Consider the following 12,676-nt stretch of genomic DNA (forward strand, 5'->3'; position numbering starts at 1 on the left):
CTAGTCAAACCATTCTCTGGAGTGCTCGAACACCTGGAATCAGTGTGTACTTCAGCTTGAAAAGTTCGGGTGAAGGGAATTCTTCATGATAATATTCATAACGGTATAAGATGATGGTAAGAGGGCCGGCGAATCTAGAAACTGGAAGAAGAGGGAGCGTGCACTGCATTTCTCATCAAAATTCCTGGACAGGTGTGTTCAAAATTTCATGAGTGGTCAATTAAAAAAAGTTTACATCAATTAGGAGCCGTGCGTCTGGTGCACCCGCTTGGATCCGCGCCTGATAAACGTACATGATGAATGAATAATAATAAGAAAATGTTTCAAAAAAACACGAAAAAACAGGTTCGCCGAGGTTCGAACCCGTGACCATCCAATCCGCAGTGAGACCGTCTAACCGCCGAGGCCATCAAGGCTTTACTGATTTGGGTATGATAGACAGGGATTTACCTTGTTCAATTCGTCGCCATATTGAAACAGCGCCATGATTGTGACGAGGTCACGCTGGCGGAAGAGTAATTGGGTACAAATAGTTCCAGATAATCGTATCATTCAATATTGCGACAGAGTTTTCTTCATATATCGTATTTATATAGCTCGGTGATATAAAAGATAATGTTCGCAGTTGATATTAATGTTTGAATGGCTTTCTCAAGAAAAATTTAGAAGCGAGGTCAACAGGGTCAAAAGAAATAGTCTTTGGCGCCAATGATGTCAGCCTTGGCGGATTTGAATTAAGATTCGAGTCGATTCTTTTGGAGTCGGAAGTGCGCATGCACACGGCAATCGTATCTATATAGCTCCGCGCACGTGATTTGAAGGGACAATTTGGGTGTGGGATTTAGGTGACCAGGAAGATGATATGTACTTTGAATCTATCCGCCTGCTCATCACTGTAGTTACAAACTAAATGCTCATCACTAATAATAAATTTAGCGTGTAATGTGAGACGGGTTTGACATGACTTGCAAATCTTAGATTTTTAGGCAAACGTACAGTTTCATTCCGTTTTGGTGAGATCATTTTAGCAGTTTGATGATATGTCGATAATTCTCTCAGCTCCTTGAGAAGTCACGGTCCTACTTGAAGCTATTTTGCATGAAAAACAGCCTATCTCATGCCAAAGTTGTCCAGGGCCCCTGATGAATTCCCTCCCTTTAGCCTCGTTTGTTCCTTCGGCATTAAATGTCCGCAGAAATTCTATTATGCGCTTTAATCTCTCAGCTATTGACGACCACATCCCATTATCCATCAGAATACGATTAATAGGCTCTGACTCTTTTTCCAGGGGATATTTTATTCTTCTTTACCGGGAAACGATGCTGTAAATGCCGGCTTTGCGAAATACATGTACACAAAATGTTTTATTGCATGAGACTGCACTTTTTTGGCTAAATAGAATAGCTTTTGGAAGAAAATGATATTTAGATGTGAAGAAATTGCTCAATAGCCTAAGGTTAGTGAGTCGCCTAAGGTTAGTGAGTCGCTTTTGTAGTTAACGCACATCCGGTAGTGTCTGATCATTCTTTTTTACGCTACATGTACTTTAACCTAAAGTTACTCGGGACTGGCGCTAGAGCGGTCCATCCTGAGCTACAGGTTTTTGATACTCCTACGTCCCATACAAAATAGCGAGAGCTGTAATAGCGAGAGCTGGAGCATATGGAAAACCACTGGGTGCCGAGGATGGAGCGGTCGGGCTCGATTCATACTGGGCATGCGCTTCAAGGCCCGAGATCCGGTGCTCACCGAACGCAACGCTAATCGAACGCGCTTCTTGTAAGCGGCGACATCGTGTGGGAAAAGGGTGAACCACTGTTAATTGAACACGCATGCGCATAAATCTCCGAATAATTTTCAGATTAGAGATTTATTTGCTGAAACTGCCGTAATCATTCGCTTTCTTCCCCTAAATAACTAGACCGGCGCTTCTGCCGAGCCTTTGGATAAATATAATACACATACGTCTATCCAGACAATGGCTGAAGATATGGAAACCAAGGGTAAGGGGTGAAAATGAACAATGATTGTTGGGGGAAAAGTCTCCACACAACATGCACAAGGAGTAAGGACAAAATGAAAATCAAAATGGCGTCGGTTTATTTTTTGAAGAATGGTCATTTGTGAAGACATTGTTTGTAGTGCAGCCATGTGCCATGGCAGATACCCTCAATGGGCTCATGTCAGGCGAAGGAAGCTGCTGCTGGCCCCCACAACAAACAAGCAGCAAACGAAAGACTGCATAGTCGCATACCTACCACATGATGACTGAGTCACTGACATGTTCTTTTGTTCAGTATGTATACAGGTTTAGTTTGTATTTGTTGTTTTCGCTAGCAGTGACTTCCGCTGACTGGGTACTGACACTGATGTATAAGTGACTATTCTCTCCTGATCCAGCATTCTTTGTTTGCTCTCGCTGGCTAAGTTTCTGAAGTTTGGTCCTAGAGAATAAAGAGATGCTCTTGCCAGTCTTGGACTACATGGCAAAACTACTGGCTTCGGTTACATTTATGATTTCAGCTGGTAAACAATGGTAAAATTCTTCAAATCATGTTTTTAGATGGTGTCGAAAATGTTTTAGATGATATCCTGGTCCGTGAAGAAGAGGATATGCTTCTCTCCGGTGATTTACCGGAAGCTGTAAAGAAAGGTATGCACAAACACTGACTGTGACTGTCAACTGTAGGCCACCAACTGGATACGCATACACATGGTACACCACATAACCACAACAACTTTATTATGATGGATCTTTTTGATCAGATATGTCAGAAAATGTCTTCTCAGAGACACTTACTGCCGTCTTTGACCGTGATGACGTATTGTTAAGATGTTCTGTTTTCCTGACCCTGACCCAGGTGTATGCGCTTCTAGAAGGGGCTATTCATGATGCGTTATACTTTTAGCTTATATATGATAGTTTTGGTAGTTGTCGTGGAACAAAAATGAAGAACCACTTGATTGATGTTCGAAAAAGGTCATGCAGGCCCAGGGTAAAGAAAGGATGGCCGCCAAGATATGACGGCGACGCATCTCATGTACATGTACATGGAGCCTATGTTATATATAGGTGATGGTCAATCAGTTTATCAGAAGAATTTAAATGAAATCAAGAAGATACAGTTCAGTGACATTGTTTTCCCTTCAAAATGGAACACAAGAAAGTATAACTTTTCATTTAAGGTGAACAGTGAAGTACAGCAATAGTTGAACCAAGAAATATTTTCAGATTGTGTTTCTTATTGAATTCTTGGAACAACAATAGATCAGTAGAACTGTCGCAGTAAACTTTGAAATAACATATTATAAAAACAGTTTTATGTTGACTTCCAGTAACTAAACCAACTACAAAGAAAGTTGTCAAGAAGAAAGTGGCTGCAACTACTACCAAGATGGGTGCTAAGACAATAACTGCGAAAGTTGCAGCTGGTAAGGCTCCAGCTAAAACTGCTGGCAGTGGCACGACTGTCAAAAAAGTTAAGAAGGTTGTCAAGAAATCAGCCACATCAACCCAATCTGCAAAGCCTGAGACTAGTGCTGCTGCAGCTACAACCACAACGCCAGATAAAAAAGCAGAAAGGCCAAAGACTAAGACTGACACTAGTGAAACGCAACCAAAGAAAGGTGATGATGAAATCAAAGACCTGGAGCGTAAACGCCAACAGCTTGCCAAGGAGAACGCTGAGCGCAAGAAGAAGCTTGACAAACTAAAAGAAGAGGAAAAGATACTCAGCGTTGCTGCAGATTTAGGTACTAACATTGTGTTGTATGATGATTTATCTGGACTTTTCTTGGTGTCTTTTGATTCTACGATTCAAGATTTTCTTAAGTATCCGCTTCAAATAAATACATGACAGAGTAACCCTGATTACTTTGTTTCAATTGTAAGCCTTCTGATTGTCATTCACATGTGATGTCGGCTTGGTATATGCAGCTGTCAATTAGCCTGTTTTTAAATAGGTGGATAATTTTGATGTCCTTGCAAGAAGACTGCTCCTTTACTGCTGGCAACAACAAATTCTTCTTCTGATATACTAACATACTATTGGTTGCATTATTCAATATGCAGCTGTTTCAGTTTCTATTGGATGGGTTAACAAGTGTAAGAATTTGTGTTGCTTCTGTGTTTACTCAAGCCTTCAGAGTGATACAGAGTAGATCATGGTAACTTCAGTGACCAGGATTAGTGTTTCTGCTAAAAAGTACTTCTCAATTTTCGGTTTTTCTCCTGAATTTTTTCATGCCTTTTTTCATCAGTGACTGTTGCATTTATGTTTAAAGCAGGCCGCTGCACCCTGTCTAGTTATGTTTCTCAGTCAGCCATCCACCAACTGGCAGCTCTCCGACAAAATCAGCTTGTTGGTGAGCTACCCAAGTGCCTGCGCCTATGTCCAAACATTGCATGTTGCCGATTGTGTTTCGCAGTCACCAACCTACTGACAAACTGCTCCTGGCCTTGTTATTCTTTGGTTATGGGGTATGTCAGAAACAACTCCATAAAGGAAGCATCCTTCACAAAGTGGATAGTTGGATGTCTCTTAAATATGATGCACAGGGTTTGTTTTGCGTTTCATGTTTAACCATTTTGCCTTTTGGTAACCTTGCTCGTAGCGTTTACAGATAGCAAGCTTCAAAAACAAACTCGATTAACTCTTGATAAGGTTGTTAGATGTCTGATCTGGTGTTGCGTGTGTGTTTCATCTGTGAATTTCCGTTGTTTTTCCTCCCTGCAGATGACCAAGATGAACAAGACTATGAAGAAATTGATGAGGGTGAGGAGAATCTCAACTACAGCTTCAGTGCTGATGAAGAGAAGGAGGTCAAAGTCAAGAAAGAGAAGGAAGATGGTGATGGGAATCTGGAGTATGATACGAGAAGTGAGGCCGGCACCAGCTCGGGTACCTCGGAAAGCGAGAGCGAGACCGACACGTCTGATTCTGAATCAGGTACTTTACTCTCGGATCAAATTCATTGGGAATGACTTCAGTACATGATTCATACACTTCACAGTCATTCATTTCAGGCCAGTCTAAACTCTCCTTTGTTCTGAAAAAGGTAATTTCAAGAGATACAGTAGAACCAAAGGTAGCTTGTGGTGATTATCTCGGAAAAGAAATTTTGGCAGTGACGACACTTTCGATGATGTCTTCTTGCAGATGATGGTGAGGAGAGAAAAGGCAAACGTCACAAGTACCAGAGTGGTCAGAGGGGTATTTCGCCCATTGAGTGGGATCAGAAGACAGCCAGCGGTCAAGAGAAATCAGATTCTGATGATGATAGTACCACTAAAGAAGAACTTGCAGGCAAGTTTCTAAGATTTCTGACAATTTTCAGATTTCAAATTTACAGTTTGTTGTGGAGTAAATTTCTTATTGCTCGGGACCGCTATAAACTCGATGCAGTTTCTTTGCAGAAAACCATGAAAAGTAATTTAACCTCCTCTATTGCATCTTTAGTTTTCTGCAGCGAAGGCTAATAATCTTCTTACTATGACTCACCTCTTTGAATTATCTTTTCATGAATTAATCTTTCATTTCAGATCGTAATGTCCGGTACCTGAAGTATATATTCCGTGATGCCAAATTCTACCTGATCAAGAGTAACAACCATGAGAACATCTCTCTGGCAAAAGCCAAGTGTGTTTGGTCAACCCCTCCACAAAATGAAGTCAAACTCAACAATGCGTACCGAGTGAGTTTTTAGTTTTGTTACCGAACAAACATTGACTGAGGAAGTGAAACTTTAACGAGAAGTGAAAGCTGAAATGAGTAGTTGAGTTGATTTTCAAGCATTTAGAATAGAACAATAAATAGGCACTGGTCTGGTAGGGTATGACAGTGGTTGTGAGCTCAGCAAGATCACAATTTCAAGTAGTCTAAAAGATACATATGTTTTCGATCACACCTCTTCTGCTCTGACACTTATTGTTTCATTTTGTCTTTCAGGAACATCGCAATGTCATCCTCATTTTCTCTGTGAAGGAAAGTGGAAAATTCCAAGGTCAGTTCAATGCTGGACATCTTTCTTTCTGTACTTCGATTTGCAAATTGTTTCTTCATGATACTTGGATGTGGGAGCAATCATGAGAGTGGGTGCTGAGACAATGTAGATGTCCGATGGGGAGGAGTACCATACAGGAGGTTCTTCAAACCATTGTAATTGCAGTCTAATCACCGACCACAGTTTCTGATGTCTCAGATATCTTTCTTCTTGCAGGGTATGCCCGTTTGGCTGGACTCTCTGACAAAGACCACCCACCAGTGCGATGGGTTCTTCCTCCTGGGCTTACAGCCAGGGCACTCTCCGGAGTGTTCAGACTTCAATGGATCAACAGGTACCAACTTACGATCAAATCCACATAACTTGTTAAACAATCAGTATGCATGTATGGTCTTTTCTTTTATGATATGAAGATGATTGTAATGTAAAATGACACTGTCACAGCTTTGATAGATACAAGGACTGTCGCAGCCACAGACTTTTGCCACCGTTTATTTCCACACATGCCTATTAATTACAGGTTAGACAAAGAGGCCTATTGTACATGTGCCCCTCAGTAGGCATAAACCCATCGCCTGATTTGGAAATGAAATGGTGAGTTCTTGATGATTGCATGGTCTAATTTGTACTTTCCTTGCAGGAAAGAGGTGCCATTCACGAAGACCATGCATCTGCAGAACTCTTGGAATGACAACAAGCCAATCAAGATTGGGAGAGATGGACAGGCAAGTAACCTGACATTCAGTTCTGTTTTGTTCCTGTTGCTTTTAGAACAAGTGGAAAATAAGAATCGTGTGTCCATGCTCGAGCCGTGTATTGAGGGATACTATCAATCTGTATGCTCAGTAGCCAGATTATATCTGTTTGAAATTGATGAATATTGCCAAAGTTCTGATAGCATAAACACTCAAACATGTCACAGACCTGTTTTCATTAATTACTTACTCTTAAATCATTACTTCAGCTCCAGATCTATTCATTGTTTCAGGAAATCGAGCCATACGTGGGGTCAGAACTGTGTCGACTCTTTCCAAATGACGACAACATCGACGTAGCTAGCCTTGCAAGGAAAGTGAAACGTGAACGTAGGAATTTAGTTCCTAAGGATTTCCGTGACCGACCATTTCATCCACCTCGCCGGGAGGCAATTAGGTTAGAAATCTTGATGTTTGGACCGATGTATAGTAGCCGGTATGAACTGGTCTCTTGATGATATGGGGTAGAACTCTGAAGTGAGAACACTATCAACAAACTGAAGGATTTCACCTTCCTGAAGGTCTAATCCTTGTAGTTTGATTGGCCACCATTGATGTGCCAAAAATGCTGCCCCCGTACGATTGGCCTACAATAGGCTTTGGGACTCTCAGACGCAGCTGACTCTCTCTGTTACTTCCATATCAGTCAAATCGGGTTTTCTTCTCTGCACTTAAAAACCTTTGGGTCTTTGGTGGTAAGTATAGAGAGACCAAATATAATTGTTTTCTCACCATTTCCAGTCCCTTCTACAGGAATTCACGTGCCTGTTCACATGGTGTGTGAGGTACAAGGATCTGCCCTTAGTGGCAATGGAGAAATTCTCATTCGAAATATCGTGTGGATATCAACGTCAATGAAAGCAAGGCTTCTTTGCATCATTATGTGCTATCATAAGTCGACAAGTAACCTCTTAGTGAGCTTGCTAAAATACGCCATGGACACTTGTGAGAGAAAGCAGGATAAGCATGGATTATACTTGTGTGTAAGGTTCCCATTTCAATTGAAAAAGTGAGGTCTTATCTCTAGGGACTTCTGCGTATAGCTCTAAATGGCTACCTGCATGCTCATAAAGGACTCTGTATCTATCATACAGCAAATTTAGTTCTTCTCCGCTGTTTCAAATTGTCTAACAAGTTAGAGGGACTGCTATTAAACAGGACTTCCCTGTGCGTAACAGATTGGCCAAAAAAGTGAGAAATATCTGCTATAAAGGACTAAACAAACGATCCAATCTTAAGGTCATATGTCTAAAATGGGGAACCTATCGTAGGCTTCCAAAAAGCCCCCTGTTTTAAGGGACTGAACATTTCTCATTAAAAATATTTCATATGCAGTCTTTACCAGAGCCCTTAAATATAACCAGTGTGTTGGTAGGACTCTCACTTTCATTTAACAAAGGACAGTTCTGCGTGTTGCGGTTATAAAAGTTCTAAGAAATGCCACTTAAATCCTGAGACACCTTTCGGTTCTCAACTTAAGAGACTTTAAGATTCAATGACCTGTTCCGAATAGAAATTCACCGTCTATACTGGGATAACAAATCATGCAGAGAATTGAAATATTCTGTTGTACTCCGAGAGGACTTCGTCTGCAATGTCATATCCGAGCTTAAAAATGGAGTAGGGACTTTTCTAAGGACATTCATTTTTGGTCACACCTATTGTTGAGATCTACCGCACAGATTGGTGAGAATAAGTGACTTTCATATGCGAGACTGGTTTTATGGGGAACCGCCAGAGCATACGGTATGTTTTCACATTTTTATTTGCATAATTTTTTGCAGCTTGATGAATGGCCTCTCTTGAAGGTCATGATTCAGTTATTGTACAGTTTCACACTTGGACTCATCGTTTTTTCTTTCTTTTAATGAAAACTTGTGAACATAAAATCAGCTTCAAGCTCTTGTGATATATTGGAAAGAACATATTAAGTGAACAAGCATGTCAGCAGTGTATGGCTTGAAACTGCTGTTCGATATTTTTGGTCCTGTGTGAAACTGCACTGACATGGATCTCATGAGGCCAAGAGAAATGACATTCTGACTAATTTTGCATAACATTTCCACCCAGTACAGAACACTGAACGACCAAAGGTTGATACATACTTGTTTTGTTCAAAGATCCGTTACCTTGATGTTTCAGCTTGTGATTGGTACATGTACATGTATGTATGTCTGTTTTACATTTTACAAAAAGGAGTGAAAAATCAGAGAGCTATGCACCCACATTTCGTGCCAGGGTATGATCTGTTGCAGGTGTGACACTCCAGTGATCTCTAGTTGCCCTGTGGTTATTTTCTGTGCAGTATAGATGGCAACATGCGTGGTAAAACCTTGGCTGAAAAATGCAGAGCAGGATCCACATTTTGGTGTTTTTTTTGTCAGATATCATTTCATTGAGCAATGTTACATGTATGTTCAATTCAGAGAAGAAAGACAATTCTTTATGAAGTCAGCATTGCAGTTTCATCTCTTAGTGAGCTTGCTAAAATACGCCATGGACACTTGTGAGAGAAAGCAGGATAAGCATGGATTATACTTGTGTGTAAGGTTCCCATACATTCGTACACATTGTGTTTCAGTACATGTAAATTGTGCACAGAAGAGAATTGGTGGAAATTACATCAGTCAGTCTGTTCAAAAAGTGACCAGTCAGCATACTCCGTGGATCCTGTCTCTTCAAAGAAACCTCCTTCTTCATGCATAGTGCATGTGTAAATTGAATTTGACGAGCACCTCCGGTTAACCATGCATGTGTTGTTATCATTTACTTTTAGACGTAGGCATCCAGGATATGATGACTATGAAATACCAAGATTCAAACGTAGCCGCCCAGATTTCAGGGATCGTGAACGTACGTATAAGTTTACAGAATGATGGAATAACCTGCTTAATAAGCGAGGCCAATGCAATGCCAAAGTTAAAACTGTGAAGTCACGAGTTGGAGGCTTGTGTTTATTTGAACGCTGTTCCTGAGGAAGACGTCATCCAAGTACAAGTCAGTGGAAAACGGGTGATTGACCAACATCCAATCTTGGATAACCTCAAGTCTAATGAGACCATCAGCAGTCACCGCTTAATTCAAATTGCTCGAACAATTGTTTTACATTGTTTTGCCGTTTCCTCGCACTTAAGTTTATTGGCTTCTTCAAATTAGTTTTCATTTCTTTCCAGCCCTCTATCGAGATAGACGGGACCGATCACCTCGATTCCAAGGAGGAGTCCGCAGAGAAACATTCATAAACGGAGTAAGTTTATCTTTACCGGTACCTCTGATGATGAAGTTGAAGGAATGCCAATGTCTTGGTTTGGACTGCTCATGTTTTTTTCCTTTCATGAAGTATGAATGCTGAACGTCGCTTTTCCTCCATCCAAATGAACTCGAGGTGCTGGGTAAAAAAATCCGAGAACAGAAAAATCTAACAGGGAATTTCAACTTTTTTTTCTTCTGTTTGCAGTCTTACAATGACTATATGAGAGAATTTCATTCACGTCCACCACCAGGAGGACCCTCCGGATACCCTGGCCCAGTAAGTACAATGTTCATGTAAACAAAAGCTAGTCTCAATATATGGTTCATAGTTGTGCCTATTTTCCGATCAATTTCATTTTGGGTTGGTCTTTGTTTTTTCAAACCCATTATGAGGTGGGACAAGCAAAGATACCTGGAAGAACCTCCAGATAAGAGCATACGTGAAAAGGATTTTAATAATGCTTCTCTTGAAGGATTCTATGATCAATGCATGTTTTGAATCATGCCACTGTTTACTTTATCTTTCTCAGCCATCTTATTATGAAAGCCATAGCAGTCATGGTCCAAGCTATGCGTACGAATCACATCGATCATCCAACTACCCGTCTTCAATGGATTATTCAAGACCAAGACGCGAGGAAAAACGGCCAGTCAGCAATGTAAGTGTAAATAACTTTGAAATCCTCTTCAGCTGGTATTCTTGTTGGAGCTAGTACTTTGACATACCAGTTCTCATATTCAGCTGATGAACATCATCAGCAAGCAGAGATCTTGCTGAGGGTGCCTGGGAGTGGGAATGTTTATAAGTTGGGCCATTCTCTAATCTGCCTCACTGGGAAACAAAAACCTTTTTTGAATAAACATACTTCCTGTAGGATCTAGAATACACATTTTAGCTGGCTTCATCTGCAGATAAGAGCAATTTGTATTTTTTGGAGGATATCCAGGATATGTTTTGTGCTTTCATAACCAACCAAATTCTTTAAAAAGTTGTACCTCTATTTCCTTTCATCGTACTGAATCTGATATTTTGTGTACTTCAGTATGAGAGAGACGTTGACGAGTTCCTTCGTCGAACAAGCAGTCGGGAACGCCGACACAGGGAGCGACGATGAGCAGTCTGCCAAGACATTTTATATGTTGTCATGTTTCATTGCAATCATACTTTCATGTTCATGTACCTGTACGATAGTCTAAGGTTTAGTTGGAGTAAACATTGCATGTAGTGGGTGGAAAACTAAAACTTACAGGGCCCAAGGGGACATCCACTTATGGCTAGCAGCATATCTTTCCACAGTGAGGTGATTTGTGACCAGTTTTGGTTTGGCATGCCCTTATTCAAAGAGTCCAGGCTTGGCTCTGTCGTGCAGTTTCCAATTATCGGTATTGTAGTCAGTCTGCCCTATTTAAAGTATTACATAATAATTATCTGTTGTCAGACTAACAGTTAGGTAATGTGGTCTAAATACAGTTTATTCATTGTTATAACTACTACTGAAAAGCTTCCTATTAGATATTCTGCACTGTACATGTTGACCTACTTGGTTTGTGTTTTGTGGATGAGCACCTCGCAGTAACTTGAGTGAACAAAAATTTTCATGTTTTTATTCAAGAATCTTTTAGAGATTTGAAATATTGGTAATGGCAATTCAGTAACGGGTGTCTGTTCTGTATGTAAGGAGCCAGTTTGGTAATCAACAGAGTCATCTTATTAACTGGCAAAGATATCCAATGCTTGCCAAAGATAGGCAACAGTAGACAACAAATGCTTTCACATCTTGGCGCGTGTTTTCATTCATGATTACCAACAGACTTTCAGCTTTTAGTAATCTTTCATCATTTTGTTGTACACAGTTGCACTATTCTAGTTTTGTACGTTTCTGATATATCGGCAGTGTTTGTAGTGTACATACTCTATCAGTCAACTGGGCTAAGCTAGGTGAGTTATTTGAAAGCATAATGGTCTAGTATAACATACCACCATAGCATTTAGACATGGGTGAGCGACCGTGGATGTGAGAAAATTTGGCTTGTGGTATGAGTTCTCAAGCTTTATACTTCTTGTTTCCTTTGTTTTAATTAAACCCCATTGGGGTCATATCATGTCATAATCAATCCCCAATATTCAGTTTTTTACTGTGATCATGAAAAATGTTGTTGTATTACATTAAAAAATCAATCACACTTGTGTATTTGTCGTACTTCGTCACTTTTCTGATGTCCTCTACTGGACAAGTTTGTAAAGATTACGAAATGTGTGCTTCTGAATGTTGACGTGTTCATCATAATTTCAAGGTCTGTTTGAAATTGTGTATGAAAAGCGCAGCAACGTGGACTACAAACATGTCCTCGAGAAACCCAAGTTTTCTTTGATCAAGGCTAAATGGTTCAGCACATGACGGATATTTTGCCTTTCAACAATTGAGATTTAGTTGGTTTCAATCACAGTTAATGTGCGAGTACATGTAGTCATTTTAACTTTTAATGAGACTAAACAGGAAGAATTTGTACATAACACCGGGAAGGGGTAGTGATGGACCAACTGTGTTGTTTAAACTCTCTAGTTATTCGCGTCCAGTCTGTACAAATGAAAACGAAAATAAAATAAATTGGAAAGAAATCTTATGTTTTTGTTTGATTTTTTGATACTGTGTCGATATCTAAAT

General features: G+C 40.3%; 1 protein-coding gene across 1 annotated transcript; it reads left to right on the top strand.

Annotated features, from left to right (window-relative positions):
• The first annotated feature begins 1,856 nt into the window (after positions 1-1,856).
• LOC135486070 (YTH domain-containing protein 1-like) lies at positions 1,857-12,630 on the top strand. The gene is made up of 15 exons (XM_064768562.1): positions 1,857-2,003; positions 2,564-2,653; positions 3,337-3,753; positions 4,737-4,949; positions 5,160-5,306; positions 5,543-5,694; positions 5,949-6,003; positions 6,220-6,337; positions 6,644-6,728; positions 6,992-7,155; positions 9,535-9,611; positions 9,932-10,005; positions 10,216-10,287; positions 10,541-10,669; positions 11,054-12,630. Exons 1-15 carry the CDS (start codon positions 1,979-1,981, stop codon positions 11,123-11,125), a joined length of 1,890 nt encoding a protein of 629 aa, XP_064624632.1. The 5' UTR covers positions 1,857-1,978; the 3' UTR covers positions 11,126-12,630.
• The last annotated feature ends 46 nt before the right edge of the window (positions 12,631-12,676 follow it).

The sequence above is a fragment of the Lineus longissimus genome, chromosome 4, assembly GCF_910592395.1.
Source record: "Lineus longissimus chromosome 4, tnLinLong1.2, whole genome shotgun sequence".
NCBI classification, from domain to species: Eukaryota; Metazoa; Nemertea; class Pilidiophora; order Heteronemertea; family Lineidae; genus Lineus; species Lineus longissimus.

Excerpts from the sequence above, each read along its gene's own strand:
- LOC135486070 (XM_064768562.1), top strand. The coding sequence starts at position 1,979 with ATGGCTGAAGATATGGAAACCAAGG. Across the intron at positions 6,004-6,219 it reads GGAAAGTGGAAAATTCCAAG|GGTATGCCCGTTTGGCTGGA; the intron begins GTCAGTTCAATG and ends TTCTTCTTGCAG. Across the intron at positions 6,729-6,991 it reads AGATTGGGAGAGATGGACAG|GAAATCGAGCCATACGTGGG; the intron begins GCAAGTAACCTG and ends TCATTGTTTCAG.